The 20,453-nt window shown below is 40.6% G+C and overlaps 3 protein-coding genes across 4 annotated transcripts; 2 read left to right on the top strand and 1 right to left on the bottom strand.

Annotated features, from left to right (window-relative positions):
- Positions 1-1,032: 1,032 nt before the first annotated feature.
- On the bottom strand, positions 1,033-4,329 carry LOC134875206 (lens fiber membrane intrinsic protein-like). Of its 2 annotated transcripts, none has more exons than XM_063899672.1 (5): positions 4,105-4,329; positions 3,183-3,391; positions 1,920-2,069; positions 1,695-1,829; positions 1,033-1,380 (listed from the first exon to the last, which is right to left on the bottom strand). In XM_063899672.1, the coding sequence occupies exons 2-5, from the start codon at positions 3,355-3,357 to the stop codon at positions 1,319-1,321; spliced, it is 522 nt and encodes a 173-aa protein (XP_063755742.1). In that variant the 5' UTR covers positions 3,358-3,391; positions 4,105-4,329; the 3' UTR covers positions 1,033-1,318. The 2 variants fall into 2 exon arrangements, with proteins under 2 accessions (XP_063755742.1, XP_063755741.1); XM_063899671.1 differs by having other exon boundaries at positions 3,896-4,152.
- Positions 4,330-6,521: 2,192 nt separating this feature from the next.
- Positions 6,522-13,456, top strand: LOC134874745 (ubiquilin-4-like). The gene is made up of 11 exons (XM_063898896.1): positions 6,522-6,716; positions 8,257-8,408; positions 8,574-8,722; positions 8,808-9,070; positions 9,236-9,394; positions 9,567-9,789; positions 9,906-10,045; positions 10,547-10,630; positions 11,174-11,289; positions 11,376-11,751; positions 11,957-13,456. The coding sequence occupies exons 1-11, from the start codon at positions 6,522-6,524 to the stop codon at positions 12,107-12,109; spliced, it is 2,010 nt and encodes a 669-aa protein (XP_063754966.1). The 3' UTR covers positions 12,110-13,456.
- Positions 13,457-14,376: 920 nt separating this feature from the next.
- On the top strand, positions 14,377-16,782 carry LOC134874746 (ras-related protein Rab-25-like). Its single transcript, XM_063898897.1, has 5 exons — positions 14,377-14,680; positions 15,214-15,409; positions 15,633-15,826; positions 15,985-16,065; positions 16,151-16,782. The coding sequence occupies exons 1-5, from the start codon at positions 14,644-14,646 to the stop codon at positions 16,273-16,275; spliced, it is 633 nt and encodes a 210-aa protein (XP_063754967.1). The 5' UTR covers positions 14,377-14,643; the 3' UTR covers positions 16,276-16,782.
- Positions 16,783-20,453: the final 3,671 nt, after the last annotated feature.

Below are 20,453 nucleotides of genomic sequence, written 5' to 3'. Positions count from 1 at the left end.
TTCTTGTTTCCTCAATTCTGGTGCTCTAAACCTCCTATTGCAGTTTCGCAAAAAATTTGCCAAGTTATCCCACTAGCCATTAAGACCTGGCCTGAGTGAAAGCTTTACAGCGGGGTTATGAAAGAATCAGCAGAGAAGCTCACAATATTACAGAGCTTATCTCCCCACAGCAGCCTCAGAGACCAAGTATGGAAACTTGGATCAAGGGATCTGTCCTGTGACTGTTTACATTTCTCTCATTGTTTCTGCGTCACCAAGTAGCCAATGCATTCATTACCCCAGCAGCTACTGCTCCTCTCCTCCCAGCTGATGGTGAAGTATGGACGAGTACCAAGAAAAAGGAGGAAGCAGTTATTAAAGACGGGGCAGGGGAACAATAAGAGGCTGGGGACCCCACCCTGGTCCACCCCCAGTACAGGAAGGGGATCCTCTCCTCAGGTTGTGCTGTATGTACTCACAAACAATACTTTTCCATGTGCTGACTGTACTTTAGCGTACCCTGGGGAGAAAAACAAAAATGTTGTGAAAGATCATGCTGGCTACCACAAGCAAAGCGTGTTCCCATCACAAAAAGAAAGGAAAACTAATGAGAACAGGTATAGTTTGGGGGAATCCTTGTTAGAAATAAGGAAACAGGAAGCAAATCAAATACCTTCAGGGGGAATCCTCAGACAAACAAATGGACTATATAGCTTTGATGTATTGTTCTCTGCTGTGTATACTTATATTTCCACATTACGTACTTACAACACATATCAAGCACTCCCTAAGGCAAAACATTTCTCCAGTTGTCTGTGATGCTGAATTTGCTCCAGTTATAAGAGTTAGAGGATTATGAGTGTAGATAATGATGAATGTCTCTCATCAGTCTGCACTCTTATCTGATATGTAATCCTGATTCAACCTGTAATTCCAGGCCCAATTCCCTCATTGAATCAAAGTGCTCTGCTTTTTTAAGTGGAGTGGATCAGTGCTGCCATCTTCTGGCGGCCTTTCAGTTCAACAAAAGTCTCACCAATACTTGAGGACCAGCTTTATTGAATTTGCCAAATTACAGGAAGATATAATAATACCAATTTTCATTTACAATCATTTGACACATGATTATATTATGTTCCTCATGACTACTTCTAAAAATTAAAAAAATCCATATTACAAGAATATCACTTTTAGAAAACATATCAAGCAGACCGTCAAAGGCCTCCGGGAGCAGCATCGGACATCATCTCTTCAGTAGATCAGTCAACACTGCAGTGTTTGTCCTCGACTCAAAGTGGCATTGTCCTCTTTTTCTTTTGAACAAACTGTCTGTCCCCCTCTAGCGGGGACCATTCCCCCTCCTGCACTCACACATCCTGTAGGCACATATGTAGAAAATACCTGCAATGGACAAGAGCAATGTTTTAAGGGACACACAGTCATTCATTAGGTCTGATCTGGTTTTGAAGAGTGGTTCCACAAATTACATTTGATTTTAAATGTAATTTAGAGTCAGCTTTTCTGTGATTATACTGATGTATTTCCAGCTTGAAATGTTATTATAACTTCATAAATATAAATATATTTTAAGAATCGACTCATACTATGTCAATTACATTAAATATAGTGTCAAAATACATTGGGAAAAGGTAATTGTGTTGTTAATGTCTTCAATATTGGCCTTTATATTGGGAAAAGGCCTTGTCCTTTCTCACCTGCAAAGAAGTTCATGAGCATGGCCACCCATCCCAGGATGTAGGACCAGGAGAAGCGCCAGTCACCAAAGCGTCTCCCCAGGAAGTTGACTGTCACTCCAGTATAAATGGCCATACCGAGCAGAACAAAGAAAGCTAATGGGGAGAATTATGTACATGTCAATTATAAGTGATGTTTGATTTAAGTGTATGTGTGTATGTAGATTCAGAAGAAACCAGACTCACTGGAGACGAAAAACATGATTCCTGCAGCAAAGGAGCGGTTGAACCTTTCAAAAGAGGAGAAGTGAGCGAAGGACATGATGCCCGCTATGATGCCGGCAAAGCACGACATCCCTGAAAGGATCATGAAGGCCCGGGTGGCATTCCAGTAAGCTGGAAAGAAACAGGTAGAAAACAGCAGAGTATCATTATACATATCTTTACACACATATAAATACCTTGAAGGGGACATTATACTTATATTTAGGTTCATACATTCATTTTGGTCTTCTACTTAAAAGTGTTTGCATGCTTTAATGTAAAACAACAAAAGTTATTATCAGCATACTGTCTGTCTGAATAAAACTGAATTAAACCTCTGTCTGTAACGCTGCATTTAGCAGAGTTTGAAGAAGTATTCAGATCCTTTACTTAAGTAAAAGTAAAAATACTATGGTCCTAAAATACTCCATTACAAGTAAAAGTCTTGAATTTATAATGCTACTTAAGTACAAGTCCAGAAGTATTATCAACATAATGTCTTTCAGGTATCCAAAGTACAGTATTTCATTATCATAGAATATTATTTTATTACAATAAATGTAAAGGACTAAAAAATACAATATTTGCCTCCAGAATGTAGTGGAGTAGAAGTATATGCGCCATAAAATGGAAATACTTTATTAAATCACAACGATGATGTAATACTAATAAAGTACAATACTTACAGTAAGTAAATGTAATTCGTATATTTCACCACTGACATTTAGCCCTGTCTCTTTCAAGCCCCCTCCAGAAAAATCTCGGCCTCTCCCTTAAACTAATACTGACATGAAATCTGGCTGCAATTTCATTTCCTGTCCGTATATTACAATAATTAAGTGGTTTATTTGATTTACATTTCGCTTAATTACTTCCATGTATTGTTCTGTGTAAGGAACTTTTTAACTCTCTCCAGTAATGATTTTAGTTTAAAGCTCAGGGACACTCTAACCCCTTCATCATGGTGCAATTTAATAAAAGTATTCAAACGTTTGGCTTTAATTATTCTGAAAAATAATCTTGTTCTTTTCATAGTCAACAACTCAAACCTGAATAACAGACGCACAAAATGAGGAGCGTACAGGAACTTAGAGTCAATGACAGGGGGTTAAGGTCTTAATCATAGATCACTGTCCAGACACACAACGGTATGACAAAACCTGTGTGGAAATAGAGTAACCCACTCCCCTTAGAGAATGTCAGGTTTGTTATCTTATCAGGGTTTGACATCCTGAGCGTCCTTACCTATGCTGTCAGTCTGCATGTAGCACTTGTTGGATATGCAGTACCTCCACAGGCCCTGGTGGGCATAGTTTCCAGAGAGACGGTACTGCATCCAGTAGTCCGTTGCAGTGGAGACCACCAACAAGATATTACCAACTATGGCACAGAAAAGGCCCCCTCCCATAAAGCTGTACATCTTGAGCTGAGATAACGGGCCCGCTGCAGAGCAACTGTAATGTAGGAAGGAAAATAATGGAAATTAGGGATATTGTATAAAATCATCTTTCGCTTGTACTGCATGTTCACACGCAGAATTTTAATGTGTCAAGTCTAATTTAAGAGATTTTGCACTGAAGGCAAAGATCATTTTTTTTGTCAATATGTAACTAAGGGGTTGCTCAACACAACACCAAAGGCTGATTATACAATTGCTCAATAAACACACTGTATGAATTAAAATGTGCTCCTGACATCATGGTAAATAATGCACTCTTCATACAAATTCTTCAGAAATGATCCATAAAAAAAAGGGATGTGAAATCAAATTGAACTTGATCATGCCTTTGGAGCGCCGTCTGAAAAACCACACATGATGCCAGCCAATCATAAATCCGTACCCATTAGGACAACCAGAGAAATGGGAAGCATAAATCCAAATTGGAAATATTACTCCATAAATGAAAAATCACACTTATAGTTGCTCAAACTACCTTATTTGTGACCAACATATTTACCTCTGCTTTAGTGGAACCATCACTACTAGTCGAACAGAGTAGAGGAATAGCTTTGATGTTGCAGTTTGTTGTTACCCTTCCCAATCCTCGTGTCACACCAGTGCTTGTTCGGCAGTAATGAGGTTTTATCTGATTCTGCCAGCCTCTGTCCAATCAAAATGTATTGCTGGGATACACTAACAAAAACACCCTGAAATCTGATCCCTTACCTTGTTTCTGGAAATGCACCCACTCTACTGCCCACCAGGTAAAGATAGAAGCGGGTGGAGGGGAAAAGAGAGAGAGAGATGTTGCTCACTTGGGGGAAAAGCGGGGGAGTCACAGACAATACTAAAACCAAAAAGTTGTCCCCTGGTTTTTCTGTCGATGAAAGCAAAATCCTTTGCTGCTATCACCCTCGCTGTGTGGGATGCACTTGGATGACACACCACAGGGGCCACAGTAAATGTGACCTTGTACATTTGAGTGTGGGGTTTGTGGGGCCTCGGAAAAGGGGGGGTGACCCATGTTTCTTTTTTTTTTTTTTGTTTATAAATGGTGTGCTCTAGAACTGGGGATATGCATAGGTATGCACTCCTGTCTGTGTCAATGCAACATGCTGAAACACACACTTCTCTTTCAGCGCTATCACACTGTGGCGGTGTGGCGAGACACATATAGAGGCAGACCGTGACAAAGACAGTGTTTCTCTACCTCTAGTATAGGATCTATCATTTATTTATTTTTATATCATGGGATCTATACCTTGTGGAGGGCACGGAATATAAGACTATCAGTGTTAATATTTAGTAACTTATGTGACTCACAGAAGCACAACAAATACATATGTTTGCTTTTTAAGTATCTACCCCCACACACACACTTTCATTACTCTCCAAAAATTCAAGAGAATACCGTATTTCAATATATTTAAATCAAAGTATAATTTTGTAACAACTGAGGTCAGTCAGGGGTAATGTCTAATGAGACAGATTCTATGATATTCTGTTTGCATTTGTTTGGGTGAATGCATGAGGGAATGATTTCGTCTTTCAGTGTGACAAAAATGAGTAGAAATGGAAAGTACTAAACATAAGGGTGGAATGAAGGTTAGAAAGTGACCCGACTAGGCAGCTTCAAGGTCTGTTTGCATGCATTTTTTAGGAAGGCGCGTTTTTTAGGAACATGGGTCGCTGAAAACTGGAGATATGATGAAAAAGAAGATAGAGAAGTAAGTGGGCAGGGAACAATGTGTAATAGAATACAATTTCAGACTGTCCATGATGAAATGCTGCTGGCAGCTCTGAACCAAGCCAAGAGCAACAGCTAACTCATTCTAAAGAACAGCCTGAATAACTTAATTTCTTCCTAGTTCTAGCTATATTATAGTATGACATGTCTAATACAGGACCAGCTTCAGGCTCCACCAAAGCTATGGCCAGTTTCAGGTTGGATCTCCATTGTGGATCTTTCAGCGATTTTAAGATGGACTCATAACTAAAGAGAAACTAACTACATGTTCCTCTATTTAAATAACATAAAAGCCACTACCATCGTTGGCTACCACACAGTATACAATTAATTGGCTGTTCAAACCTAGTGATAAGGCAGACATTTAAATGCAAACCAACACCATCTTTAGAACACATTTAACAGAGGAAGACACAAAAGTAAAATACTTGCTACAGAGCATTAAGTTATGACATGTTGATGACCTATTATTTTTTCAGATCAGACGCTACTGGGTAAATTGGATATTCAACCGGTTAAAAGGTTATGACAGAATACTTATTGCAAGTATACACTTTGGATTCCGGACTGCTGGAGCGTATATGATTTAAATAATTTGAATAAATTGTACTTTTTTAAAAGAAACTGATAAATGCACAGTACTTTGATCTACATAGGTCTGTTGCTTTATACGCATCAAGCAAGGTGTTGTTCGCTGTACACTGTAATACTGGCCTATTCATTTGATCACTACGCTTTAAAAGCTGCTATAATACAAACTGATTATTTTTATTATTGATTTAAATTTCAATAAAAATAATTCTTAAGTTGTACATCAGTAAGCCAATGTCAGTCAGTTTTGAATAATGTTTTTACAGAAACCTTTTATGAATGCCTCTGATGGTGTGTGCGTGTGTGTGTGTGTGTGTGTGTGTGTGTGTGTGTGTGTGTGTGTGTGTGTGTGTGTGTGTGTGTGTGTGTTGGTGTGTGTTGGTGTTTGTATTGTATTTTTGTATTAACATGCCCTGTTTGTTTGATGTAAAGACCAGTCAAGATCTAGTATCGTGACAAATAGATAATTGATCTTATCAGATTATTTCAAAGCGCAAGGGGGTATTTTGTTTTGTAAAAAAAAAAGGATGGCAAAATGTAAAGACATTTTATAAAGAGTGATTTAAAAATACAAACTTGCAGCAAATCTTTTGATCTCATTTACATTATAATTGGTTTGGTGGATACATGTTCAAACACAAACCTGGCACAGGCAAACTACAACCTAGAGAGAGATGATCTAACAGGCCACTTCTTTATCAAACATTAAACAAATCTGTATCCACAACAGAGAATTCAATCGCAATTTGCATGGATGAACAAGGGAACTCCATAAGCTTATTTCTGGAAAAAGGTTTGACCTCTTATGACCCGGAAGCTGACGCCAGACCCGAGCTGTTCCATCAGCGGAGTAAAGATGGCTGACCAAGGCGCCGCAGATCCTGGAAATAACAACAATAATAAACCTGAAGAAGCAGAGGAAACTATTATTAAGGTCACAGTGAAAACACCTAAAGACAAAGAAGAAATCGCCATCGCAGAAGATGCCTCTGTCACCCAGGTTAGTCGATTTTGCAGGTGGGAAGCTGCCTGCTCTAACGTCATGCCCACAACTTCAGCTAGGAAGCTAGCTAGCCGTGTTAGCAATTATCGTCACTCTTACCGGCTAACTGATAGGGTGTGAAATCAAAGAGTTTGTGTGTGATGAAAGTATTACTGCTTTGGTGAACAACTGTGTGGTGTTATAAACGCTGTTGACATCCAATATGAGAGGTATATCAACGTTTATAACTGAAATGGCTAACCGGCTAGCGAGCTAACGGTTAACAGTTAGCTAGTTCGCTAACTCAGCTTGCGAGCTAAGTCAACGTTAGCTAAATGTAGCCAAACAAGTGTCAGCTGACGGGCTGTGCTGAAGCCACAATGGCCCGATAGAACCATGGAAGTGGTTTTGGATAAAGGGTGTGATGAATTGCTTTCATTTCCCATTTCAGCTCAACAGCTTAGAGTTAGCTAAGGCTTGCTATCACTCTCTAGAACATTCTCACTGCTACCACTGAGTCATTCGGCTTTCCAGGGAATAAACCTATCCTCAGAGCTACTGTTGGCTTGGCGACGTGTTACAGTGAAACCATAATGCGATCCATGCAGCCGGAGTGGTTTCTTTAGCTTTGTTTTCCGTCTAGACAAGTCATTGTAATTAGAGTGTGGTCTTAAGTAGCCATTTTTTTTTTCTGGTTGTGTGTGTTTCATGTTCAAACATTGGACTTGGATCTCTTACTTCCATGTGTGTGTTGTCATCCTTATCTACATGTGGCTTTAAATTGGATAATAGGACAGATGAATGCTGTGTGACACGTTTTATATAATCTTTAAATGCTTTGAAATAGTTCAAGCTGAGGACTTAAGTGAATAACAGCATTCTTTGTTCTTATTTTTTTACTTGTATCCTCATCAGCTACCACAAAGTGGTTGCTAGCCTGCTCGGGTGTACACAAAACAATAATAAAAGTAATCTGCTTTTTAAAACCACACATTATTAATAAAACTAGACAGATGGAGAAAAGAACATCAAAGATATCCTAAACAGCTTAGACTATTACAAAAATAGTGACACTATTTGCATGATTGGTCAGCTTTGTTTCAGTTAAAACATGATCTGACATGTTAAAGGTATATTGTAAGATCCTTTGTGAATGTCGACATTTTCCACACAACTCAAAACTGATTGGGATGCTGTGACAAGATACGATCGCCCTTATTTATTGTTAAAATGAAAACATGTAATGGGAAAGCAGCTCCGTATTGGATAAGACGAGTTTCTGTGCAATTTACACTTTATACATTAGTCAAATGTGAATTGGCAGATTTGTGTAGTGTTTAAACTCCTGCTAATAGGATAAGTACAAAGGACTTTCTTGGAAATTGGAATTTAAGACCTGAAGGTTGCAACAGAACAGAAAAAGGTTCTAACTGCAATATTGAGGTGTGACCATATTATATACTTGATGTTATCCTTTCTTAATTTCCTGTTTCTTTCCACCCTTTCTTTTTTTGTCCCATTTTGATATAATCTCTCTTCATTTCATGCTGTCTTTTAGTTTAAAGAAGAGATCTCCAGGCGGTTCAAAGCCAAACAGGACCAGTTGGTTCTGATTTTTGCAGGGAAGATCTTGAAGGATGGCGACAGCCTCAGCCAGCACGGCATCAAGGATGGCCTGACAGTTCACCTGGTCATAAAGACTGCACAAAAGTAAGGCCTCGATATCATACAAAGCATGTCGGTTTGACCAATCGATTTGTGGCAATGATGTTCAAATTCAATCTTTATGAAAAATGTAGTGAGCTACACTTTCGTGATCCATTTATGTTTAAGTTATTACTAAATTTGTCACACTCCTTGAAATTCTCTTTATAGGGCAGGAGATGGCGGAAGCACCTCGGCATCTAGCTCGGCTTCCACTCAGGCAGGCAATACCTCCACCTCTAGTCCGGGTACCAACCCCACCTCCTCAGCAGGCTCTACTGGAACTGCTGCACCACCCACACAGACGCCCAACATACTGAGTGAGTCCAACTAAGTGTAACTTTTTACATTGAAACAGCCAATATTAGCTCGGTAATTAGTGATTAACCATCTGACCTTCCTCAGCTGGCTTTGGTGACCTGGCCGGTCTGTCTGGAATGGGCATGGGCTCGGCTAATTTCATGGAGCTGCAGCAGCAGATGCAGAGGCAGCTCATGTCCAACCCAGAGATGCTCTCTCAGATCATGGAGAACCCGCTGGTACAGAACATGATGTCCAACCCAGACCTGATGAGACAGATGATCATGGCCAACCCTCAGATGCAAACGCTGATGGAACGCAACCCTGAGATTTCCCACATGCTCAACAACCCGGAACTCATGAGACAGGTAAAGTAATTGAATATGGTCTGAATAACACTTACATAGGGAAGAAAGGAACAACTACAGTGGGTTCCTGCTGGATTTTGATCTGTATATTCAGGATTTTACTATCTTGGTTTAGAATTGACGGTTACTTGACTTTTCCCCCCTCTCGTCATATCTCACCACTAGACCATGGAGCTAGCCAGGAACCCAGCCATGATGCAGGAAATGATGCGAAACCAGGACCGGGCTTTGAGCAACTTAGAGAGCATCCCAGGGGGTTACAATGCTCTGCGGAGGATGTACACAGACATCCAGGAACCCATGTTTAGTGCTGCTAGGGAACAGGTACCTGGGAGTGATTGTCCACTGATCTTTTCCCCTTTTGTTTGATTTATGTTTATCTTATTTAGATTATGTTTTCACACATTCTACAGTCGTACCTTTGTCTGGTTATTCTTGCCATTGTTGTGTGAAATACTTTATTTCAACTGTTTTTTTTTCATCTCTTTCCCTATAGTTTGGCAACAACCCATTCTCAGCTCTAGGTGGGAACTCTGAGTCTGGTGCCCAGCCATCACGGACAGAGAACCGGGAGCCCCTGCCTAATCCATGGGGGCCACAAAATTCTTCTAACCCATCTGAGACTGGAGGGGCAACCACAGGAAGTACTAGCACCCCTGGGGGCACCAATCCCAGTGTGTCCAACCCTCTGGGCATTAACGCTGGCAGCCTGGGTAATGGTAAGACGGAGCAAGCTAAGGCTGTCAATACACATGCTCGCTCAGTCATTTATTAAATGAGCTGTGTACACATACAGACAAACAAACAAACACATTTTTGTGTCTGTGCGTTTCAGGGATGTTCAACAGCCCGGGCATGCAGAGTCTAATGCAGCAGATCTCGGAAAACCCTCAGCTGATGCAGAACATGCTCTCTGCTCCCTACATGCGCAGTATGATGCAGTCGCTCTCTTCAAACCCAGAGTTGGCCTCCCAGGTATGCAACAGAAAGATGTGTACATGCAAACACAGACTGCACATACACAACCCTCTGCGGGAAACAGGCACACGTCGCATTACAGTGCAAGTCCTGGATATTTAGATTGTGTTAAGCCTCTTTGTTATTCACATTGCATACCACATAGAGAATCAATTGATTATGTTAAAATCTGCAGTTGGTAATGAGTTGTAAATAATAGGATCTGGCTTGTTTTGCATTAGGCCAGTGAGCCCAGCTATTTAGTGACTTACTCAACAGAAGGGAAGTCTGATCATCTCCGTCTGCATTTGCAGCCAATATAACAAAGCATAATCAACACAGCCCTTATTAACTTGATTCAAACAAACAATGCAGCTTTTATTTCTCTCATTCAACATTCTGCCAGTGAAAGTGCTAAACCTCACCGTCGATCATTTAGAAGGTTACTGTAGTGAGTAAGAAGCGTAGCCAGATGTTGAATGATGCATAACCGTGGCTCTTTTTCTCTCTCTCTCTCAGGTGTTGATGAATAACCCGTTGTTTGCTGGAAACCCACAGCTGCAGGACCAGTTTAGATCTCAGTTACCCATCTTTCTGCAGCAGGTACCACACACATTTTAGTCCAATAACTCAGTCTATTTATCCTCAAAAAGGCGGTTCCATTTTTGGCATTTTATTTAAAGGAATTTTAGATAACCACAGAGTAATTTTGTTATAAACTCAATGTCAAAATTCCGGACATCTGGCAGTGTCTTAGGCGTGCCTTTTTTCTTAGTAAAAGTCAAGTCACTGTTCATCAAGGTAGTCATTGGTTAATTCTATTCATTTTCATAATTGGCGGTTCCCTTCATTTGCAATTATTTAGGTTAATTGTTTGGTCTATAAAATAGTAAAATATGTTCATTCCAGTTTCTAAAATCCAAAGGTGATGTATTCAAATATCTTGTTTTGTCTGTCCCAACCCAACGATGTTCAGTTTCTTAAAATAAAACAGGAACTCTCCAATTTTAAGAGGTTAAAACATACCTTTCTGCCATATTTACTTAAAAAAATATATTAGTACAATATAGTTGGCCATTAATTATCAGTTGATCCACCTATAGTTGCAGTTCTCGTGAACTGATTGTTACTGATTGTTGTTTGCAGATGCAGAACCCAGAAGCCCTGTCCGTGATGACCAATCCCCGGGCCATGCAGGCTCTAATGCAGATCCAACAGGGTCTACAGACACTGCAGACAGAAGCTCCAGGCCTCATGCCCAGGTACGTCTCACGGACACAAATACACATGGTGCTTTGTTCTGATGATTTTGTTTTTCTCAATTCTTCTGTTTTTTCATTTGCCGTAGTTTGATGACAGGTGGAGTTCCTGGCGGTCTTCCTGGCGGTGTTCCTGGTGGAATTCCCGGTGGAATGCCTGGTGGAATGCCTGGTGGAATGCCTGGTGGAATGCCTGGTGGGATGCCTGGTGGGATGCCTAGTGGGATGCCTGGTGGAATGCCTGGTGGGATGCCTGGTGGGATGCCCAGTGGGATGCCCGGTGGGATTCTTGGAGGGATTCCTGGCATACCCACAGGGGGGGGCCTGCCAACAGATAACCCGGCCTCCTCACCCAGCGGTGCAGGAACAAACGCCGCCCAGCAGCAGTTGATGCAACAGATGCTCCAGATGTTTGCTGGTGGAGGAGGAGGAGCAGGAGGAGGAGGAGGAGGAGGAAGTGCTATGGTACACACACACACACACACACACACACACACACACACACACACACACACACACACACACACACACACACACACACACACTGATGTTACATCCTTCAAATGTGTATGAATCACTTAATGTAAGTCACTATGCACATAAGCGTCTGCTAAATGCAATGTAATGTAATCATAATTTATTTTAAATCCCATTACTGTCCCCCCTGCAGCCCCAGACCCCAGAGGTGCGGTTCCAGTCCCAGCTGGATCAGCTTAGCGCCATGGGCTTCATCAACCGCGAGGCCAACCTGCAGGCCCTCATCGCTACTGGAGGAGACATCAATGCCGCTATCGAGAGACTGCTGGGCTCACAGCCCTCGTAAAGACATACAGTACATACTGATCCACAGACACGTGCATACAAACATACCTAAATCATAAACACACCCAGCATCTACAGAGAACCAAGAGAAATTTAAGTGTATTGTCCCAAACTTTACAGGAGAAACTTGGGCAGGATCTGTAAGACCCTCATTCTACATCTGTTCTCAGATTATTCCCTTGTCCCTATTCTTTTTGGCGTCATCCAACCAGATCTCTGTCCCAGAGTGCTGCTGTAGAGCTGGACTGAACCAATCTCACCTTGAGGGGTGTTCTGGTGCAGAGAAAAGGAGCGAAAACCTCTCCAGAAAAGGGACTCCCAACCATTTCTTCATTCATTGTTTTCTTCCCATTAAACTGGAGGCGAGTGTTGCAGACAAACATTTGCATAATACACATTAAACCCATGTGATGTGATTGGCTGTTGGCTCTGTTTCACACACGGCCATTGTGTTGCAGTTTGTCAGCATTTATCTAGCAAATCAGTTCATGAACATTTTTTTCTGGTATAGAGACAGTAATCATGAACAAGAACAGGAAGATATCTTGTCCATACAGACGTTCAACCCCATTCCTCCCTCTTTCCCCGCTCTCGAGATTCTACATAAATAGCTGTTTTTGCCCGATGACTTTCACTATTTATTGCAAGCGCTTAAGAAAATTAAGGCCTCCACACTTCCCTAAACATGTAATTTGTCATTCCAAAAATAAAGTGCCCACTCACGGGTGTCTTTTCCTTCTGAGGCACCGCTGCTGTGCCTTCTGTCCCCTCCCTGCCCTATAAGAGCATTGTCGGCAAATGACACTCCCCATTCAGTGGGTCAATTAGACACCCCTAATAAATCTCACACATGATCATCCAGGATTTTAACCATAACAAAATATCACTGTAGCAGCTCCGGCGCAGAGGACGCTGTTAGGATGAATATGAATGAAACCGACAAGCTTTCCTTTTATTTTAATCTGATTCTTATTTTTTTAATTATATTTTCTCCTTTTTTTTTTAGGTGCAATTAGTACCAACACATAATTATGATTTGTCTCTCATAAAATAAACGTTGAAATCAAGTGAGTAAAAAGTAAATTACTAAATAATGGAAAGGCTTTACAAACATTTATGGTATGGTGGCACCATACATTTCTAAAAATCAAGTTATAGGTTGTCTTTTTTTTTTCGTTTTGAAAATTTCAGCATTGTAGTTGTGGTAACCTTGGCAACTGCTTCTATAGCTTTGCTCTGTTTGTTGACCTCAGCTTAAAAAAAAAAAAAATCCATCTCACAATTGAACATGTTGAAACTAACTTTTAACAGAACTGTACTAAAAAAGAATAAAACATGGTCAAAAACAGTCGACGCCCTGTGTCAGGTGATTATAGCCTTGTGACGGTGTAGATAAGAGTGTGTAGCTTTCATTCATTAAAATGTCCTGCTCGTGAAGTTCACATAAAGTAATTACATTTATGATCTGCTTCGGTTTGTTCTGTATGAAATGTTCCACACTGAGATATCTGTTTGTTCATATTGAAAGGTAGTTTAGTCACAGTTTTTTGGGGTGACACTTTATTGTACAGATCCCTATAGAAAGCATCTCATTACCCTCAAGTTAAAAAGAACGTCAAGTCAGTTTTATTTAAATAGCTTATTTGCGTCAGTATACCACATACTCTAGCCCCTAATGTCATATAATAATTATAGCGTAAAACTCAGAATTGTGAAATGATTTCTACACGAGCCTAAACTTTTTCCTAGAATTTCGAGTAAAAGGTTTCAAGTAATAACTAAACCAGTGAATTAATATTTACTTTGTTTTTAAATAAAACATGTTATTATTTGACTGAATTCAACTGCCTTTTGCAACCTAATTGCTTCAAGGAAACTTTTAGAAATGTATTGGATAAAAATGTATTGACATGTAAAACTAGGCGGTTATCCAATCGTTTACTAAGCAATATTGTAATGGTATGATTCAAAAATAACCCTGACAGTATTTTTTTCTGAAGAAATTACTTCCAAGCAACTCAAGCTAACTATTTCAGCCTGTGTTCAAAAGTTATGACTTTCACCCCACAGACAAAATCAAATCTTCGTCATCCCTGTAGGCATCAGACAAATGGTAAAATGGCGTCGTGGACACAGATCCATCCGTCGGTCAGGTTTATTGTCTTATCGATGAAAGGATGGGTGGAGTCTGTGCCTGATAACTACCTGCCAGTGGTTCTACCTGTTCCACCTGCTCTCCTCCCCAAGCGCTCCCTCAGGTGTCAGCTGATGAGGGATCGGCAGGTGACAGGACGGTTGCATGCCTGTCCTCAATCTGAAGCTGCCCTGCATAGATTCAGGAGGAAGCGGGTGGAATCAGCTTAACCTCTTCTCTTTTTCTCCTTAATTTTCACCTTTATTCTCTCTTTCTTTTCACACTGGAAGAAGAGGACACCGGAGTGTATTTGTTTTTCTTCTGTTTTCTCAAACTCTAAAAATATTTCAAGTGGCTTCAGGATAGTTGCTAGGTGAAACAGGAAAGCTACTAAATGCAGCATGGGGTCTCATGAGTCATACAATTTCGTCTTCAAAGGTGAGTCATGTCTATTTGAGGTGTGATTGTTTGAGAAGAGGTTAAAGTTAAATAGTGTGTTACTTCTGTTCTAACAAAAGCTGTCATCTGTCAGGTGCAACCCTGGTTTTCTAACTTCCTGCTCTAATTTGTGTGGAGGTAATGTCTTTCTGTCTGTTTGGCTGTAAACCATTTGACTTTTGACCTACTAAAGAAACATCGGAAGTGTCCTACTCCACTAAGAAGCTATTATTTGATTTGTACAATATTTAATCCGCCTAGGATTTTTAATTCCATTAATTCCAAAGTAAAGTCAGCAACTGAGGTGCCAAATTTATGAGATGTACAGCGTCTGATGTCTCGTGAGTGAAAGCAATTCTACACTTGTTAGATCAGAAATGAATCCGATTTATTGCAGAAAGTCATAGTTTGGACCAATTAACAGTTCTATTTTTGGGTTCCATGTGCCATAAAACGAGTTAAATAGGCCCATATGTCAAACTGAGTATTACTAATGGATTAATTTCAGCTTCGCCCGCCTCTGCTTGTTTCAGTGGTTTTAATAGGAGAGTCTGGCGTAGGAAAGAGCAACCTTCTGTCTCGCTTCACTAAGAATGAGTTTAATCATGACAGTCGCACCACTATCGGCGTGGAGTTCAGCACGCGGACCGTACAGCTGGAGAACTACACCATCAAGGCCCAAATCTGGGACACAGCCGGGCTGGAGCGCTACAGGGCTATCACCTCAGCGTGTGTTCACAAACACTCACACACACATGTATAAACAAGTAATAGAGACACTACAAAGGAAGTTAGAATTCTCCCATTTGGCACACACATTTTTGCCAGTTTAAGTAACACTGCATACAAATATGAGTCACACTCTGGTCACACATTTTTGCAATAAGCAGAGAGCTTCTAGTTTGAATAATTAAATCTAACATGTTTGGCTTCTCTCACCTGGTGGACTCAGGTATTACAGGGGAGCAGTAGGAGCTCTGTTGGTTTACGACATTAGCAAGCACCTGACCTACGAGAGTGCGGATCGATGGTTGAAAGAGCTGTTCGACCATGCAGACCCTCACATCGTGGTCATGCTGGTGGGAAACAAGAGAGACCTGGAGAACCTCAGGACCGTTCCTATAGAGGAAGCCAAAGACTTTGCAGGTCTGTTGTATGTTAAGGATTTCATGAACGCACATCTAAAGTGTTCCTGTGACAATGAAATGTGTTTGTCTAGCTAAGTGGTGTGAATGCAGCTCCTTGAAAATGTCACTGTTTCTTGGTTTGTGATTTCCTTGCTCTCCCCCCTTTGACTAACTCAGAGAAGAGAGGTCTCATGTACATGGAGACGTCAGCGTTGGACTCCACTAATGTCGAGCATGCTTTCAATGAAGTCCTCACAGGTGCGTTCAGTCAGTGTGACGATGGCACATCCTCTTTGAATGAAGTTATGATGCAAACCTGCTGTCCTCGTTTCATTTTTTCCAGCCATCCACAAGAAGGTGGCCAGCAGAGAGGTGACCCGTGGCTCCATCAGTGCTGTAACCCTGTCCAACCCCCTCGGGCTCGGCGATGAGCAGGAAGAGCGCAGAGGCTGCTGCAAGAGCTCCTAACAGACTGCTGCCCCGTTAAGATCTGACCGCAATGAACACACAAAACGCTTGACTGCCTTTGAAGCTTAAGCTTGAAATCCTTCACAGCCCATTTGAAGAGCGAGGTACTTGCTTGACACCAAGCTGTCAGTGTACAAACTTCCTCAATAACAAAACTCTACAGAATATTCCGCAAATATTGAGAAAATCCTTATTTTATACATAACATTTTATTTTATATACTGCTTGTGGTGGCTAATGGGTACGTTTTACTACAGATAGCTGTTCAATTTTGTTTTCCCTATCCTCATGTTTTTAAAGAGGCTTTGTAAAGTTGTTTTGCTTTTATGAAGAAATGCACTGGGATTCCCTTGGAATAAATTATTTATGGTATTCTGTCTGCATGTAATTACCGCACAAAGACATTAGACACTTTATCTTAACTAGATGTGGGAATAGGAGAGGGGGCTGATGTGAGATAAAGACAAAGTCAGAAGCTTTACTTTAATAAAAGTTGTGATTCCCCAATGTCTAAGTACTCTGTTACCAGTAAACGTCCTTCAAATTGTTACTTAATTAAGGGTGAAGAAGATCTGTCATCAAAACATAGTGTAAATATAATCTAAAATATTAGCACACGTTATTGAAATGACTTCATTTGCACTATTGTATATATTACAGTGTAATATTGCAGGCAGAGTTTAATGTTGGAGCAGGTCGAACACACTTATATTCTTTTGTTGAAGTTATAAAAAATGTATAATATTTAATTTCATGATTTGTACTTAAAATTTGGATCAGCTGCTATAAATGACATAATAATGTTGAGGATTAAAAAGTGCATTTTATTTTCCTCTTAAATGTCCAGGAGTACAAGTATAACTTCAAATTAGTACCTACTGTAAGTGCAATAGTTGTAAAGACACATAGTGTGTTTACATGAACAAGTAAACAGTTTAGAGCAGTGGTGCTCAACCAGCCGACCCCCAAAATAATCATGAAATTATGTAAGTGATGTAGAAAATAGTGAACAACAAAATGTCTGTTTTTGTTCTTGTTGAAATGCAATTTGACATCTTAAGAACCTAAAAGATATTCAGGTGAAATAGTCAAAGGAGAGAAAAAAACACTCTTTGATGAAAAGTAATACATCTAGTAGACACAGATCTTGTTGAAGTAGCTTTATATTAAGGGGTCACAGTAAAGCACCGCTAATCTAAATGGGTAGCAGGTGAATGTCTCTCCCTTGCCTGTAGATGGCAGTGCTGATGTTGCATGTTGAAATAAATGCGTCAGTTCAGTTCAGTGTTATGCATTTGTCCGCTCTTTATTAACTCCAGTCCGACTCACAGCATCATCTAATCCCCGGTTTATTCCATTAATGATTTGGACATTAAGCTCATGATGCCCTGCAGGGTTGTCGCCATGGCAGCAACCTCTGATGCCTATTTGACAAGCGTTGCTATGAAGTAGGGAATTAATTTATACTTTTCCCACAAATAGTAAATCCACTCACAGATCTTGTGGTCTCATCTCAGTGTGTGTGTGTGTGTGTGTGTGTGTGTGTGTGTGTGTGTGTGTGTGTGTGTGTGTGTGTGTGTGTGTGTGTGTGTGTGTGTGTGTGTGTGTGTGTGTGTGTGTGTGTGTGTGTGTGTGTGTGTGTGTGTGTGTGTGTGTGTGTGTGTGTGTGTGAGTGAGTGAGTGTGTGAGTAAGAGAGAGAGAGAGAGAGAGAGAGAGCATGCGGATGATCTCCAGACTATAGATGTAATTGGACGGGCTCATATGGCATGACAGTGGTAGTTAATGACATTCTGGACAGATAGTGCTCTATCTCTGGCTCACAGATGTGCATAAGGAGCCTTTACTGTGGTGTGTGTCCGTGCGTGTGCATCTGTGTGTGTCTGTGTGTGTCCCCAAGCCAGTATTCTCTGCCAGAGATAATTTTGCTTCGGTGAAATGACCACAAATGCTTTTATTAAGTTTCTCTCCTGAAAATATGATAGGGACGGCTCAGCACCGGGCGGTATATGTATAATTATTTCCTGTGAATGAGGTTATTTTTATGGGCTGAGTAAAAGCATCTGGAGTAATAATCCAAGCGGGCGGAGCAGGTTGAAAGCCTGGTCATGATATCTGTAAATCTCCCTCTGTCCCAAGCCTGGAGGTAAGGGTTATGTTTTTTTTAACAAACCCCATTAAATTAAAATGTACAAGCTCTTCTTTGTTCTTTCTAAAGACGAGGATAGTTCGATTTTCTTCCATCACATTACAGATTCTAGCAAATTCCTCCTTGGTCTGTGACCTTGTCTTAAAGCTCTTGCAGTGGTTGGAAAGAATTGGTTTTAGCACTTACATGTGGTGGCTATTACCCACATGCTATTTGACATGTGTAGGCTATAAGAAAAGTGTGTCTGAAAGCAGGACTCGTATAACATGCTAAAGTGATGAGTGGTATTGCACCTCTGACCCCAACATGAAGCTGTTTATCTCCCGTCTGTGAGACCTTTTCCAGCAGCACTTTGTGGAATCTTGTCCTCTTGCCATTTACAGTTGCAGCAGCACATCTGCATGAATCTTATTGTGCCCTTTTAGCTCTAATGACCTTTGACCTCAAGAAACATGGATCTTTTCTAGAAAAAACTTTCCATCCATCACTTCTTCTGCCTCTTTCCCTTTACTGATCACCCAGATGCAGATTTTTTCCTACTTGGTGTCAGGCTTTCCAGAGCTCTTTTCCTGCTGTTTAGTTCTGCCTCCCGGATCTGTTTGTTGACATGTTTGATTACCAGAGGTCCCACAAACTACCATTTACATAAAATAAAAAAACATGCATACACTTGTCGTCTGTTTAGTTGACGATTTTGTATTTGTAAATTCACCTCAATCTCTCAACCACAGAACATCCCAGGCACACAAACAAAAAGGTGTATTTTGTGCTGTTTTTGCATCTTATTTCTGTCTTGAGAAAAACATGTATTTCCATGATGTCAATTTGTATGACCTCAGAGAAGAAATTATGTTTTGTACTCTGTTTTTGATTAACAGAAGCCCCACACAATTCCATTAACAATTACGCAACATTTCATAAAACATCCATATTTTGCCTTTTTAGAAACCCCTTTTACTATTCGTGAATTTAATTCAATCTCCAAACAAATCATTCCAGACACACAAACAACAAGGTGTATTTTGTGGCATTTTTGCATATAATTTTAGTCTCCAAAATGCCAACAATTCATTGCAATTTTTTTTGTAGCTCTTTGACAAAGTGTTTTTTCTGCTAAATTAAGCAGATCTCATTTCTAGGATATAGGAACATTTTCTCCACCCATCATCCTAACCAAATGTGGACATACGGTGTGTTTATTGGAAAACTATGATACAGTAGCTATATCATTATGTAATAAGATCATGTTAAAATACAGAGGTGTTGAACATGTCCCTTTATAACTGACAGCCAGATTTGTTACCGCTGTGTCTTATTTTGTGATGTGTGGGTGTATATAGTGGAGTATGTGTGTACGCATGCCTGCAAACAAAAGAACAAGAGCAAAGTTAAAACAGAGAGTGTGTGACAGCCTGTATTCCTGCGTCTGTCAGTGCATGTCAGCAGAAAGCACTCGCTTTTTAAACATCCGTCAACTGACATCATCACACTAATAAAACCAAGTAAATGCACGCTGATTACCATGGTGATGTTGTTATGGCGACCAATCAAAGAGAGAGGTGAGCTGATGGGCGACTGTGTGTTCCGACTCCCTGAAATGCACAGCAGAGAGAGAGAGAGAGAGAGAGAGAGAGAGAGAGAGCTGAGAGGTGGATGATTGTTGCCTGGAGGTGATTGCAGAGAAAATGTTAAGAGTGTGTTCATCACTTTGTGCTCTAAGACTTTTGTCTCAGCCCAGCTTGAGATCAGATCAAAAACTATTTCTATAGCTGTGTGTGTGTGTGTGTGTGTGTGTGTGTGTGTGTGTGTGTGTGTGTGTGTGTGTGTGTGTGTGTGTGTGTGTGTGTGTGTGTGTGTGTGTGTGTGCGTGCATCACCACCTGCCAATTAACTTCTTTAAAAGCCTCTAATTTCCTAACGATGCTTTTTGTGCTTGGGAGTCCGTATTGAAGGCTCAGCCGGGGTCACAAGATAACTTTCCGGCGTACAATTAAACAGGTTGCCAGCGACAAACAGGACTCCACATAATATT

This window comes from Eleginops maclovinus, chromosome 13, assembly GCF_036324505.1.
Source record: "Eleginops maclovinus isolate JMC-PN-2008 ecotype Puerto Natales chromosome 13, JC_Emac_rtc_rv5, whole genome shotgun sequence".
Taxonomy (NCBI): Eukaryota; Metazoa; Chordata; class Actinopteri; order Perciformes; family Eleginopidae; genus Eleginops; species Eleginops maclovinus.
Note: the sequence above shows the minus strand (reverse complement) of the source record. Positions and strands in the feature narration are given on the sequence as shown.

Coding starts and splice junctions, on each gene's coding strand:
- LOC134874745 (XM_063898896.1), top strand. CDS start 6,522: ATGACCCGGAAGCTGACGCCAGACCCGAGCTGTTCCATCAGCGGAGTA. Junction 9,395..9,566: donor TTAGTGCTGCTAGGGAACAG/GTACCTGGGAGT, acceptor CTTTCCCTATAG/TTTGGCAACAACCCATTCTC. Junction 10,631..11,173: donor TACCCATCTTTCTGCAGCAG/GTACCACACACA, acceptor TGTTGTTTGCAG/ATGCAGAACCCAGAAGCCCT.
- LOC134874746 (XM_063898897.1), top strand. CDS start 14,644: ATGGGGTCTCATGAGTCATACAATTTCGTCTTCAAAG. Junction 15,827..15,984: donor GGAAGCCAAAGACTTTGCAG/GTCTGTTGTATG, acceptor TGACTAACTCAG/AGAAGAGAGGTCTCATGTAC. Junction 16,066..16,150: donor TTTCAATGAAGTCCTCACAG/GTGCGTTCAGTC, acceptor CATTTTTTCCAG/CCATCCACAAGAAGGTGGCC.
- LOC134875206 (XM_063899671.1), bottom strand. CDS start 3,915: ATGGTTCCACTAAAGCAGAG. Junction 1,830..1,919: donor AATCATGTTTTTCGTCTCCA/GTGAGTCTGGTT, acceptor TCTCCCCATTAG/CTTTCTTTGTTCTGCTCGGT. Junction 1,381..1,694: donor GCTCATGAACTTCTTTGCAG/GTGAGAAAGGAC, acceptor TGTCCATTGCAG/GTATTTTCTACATATGTGCC.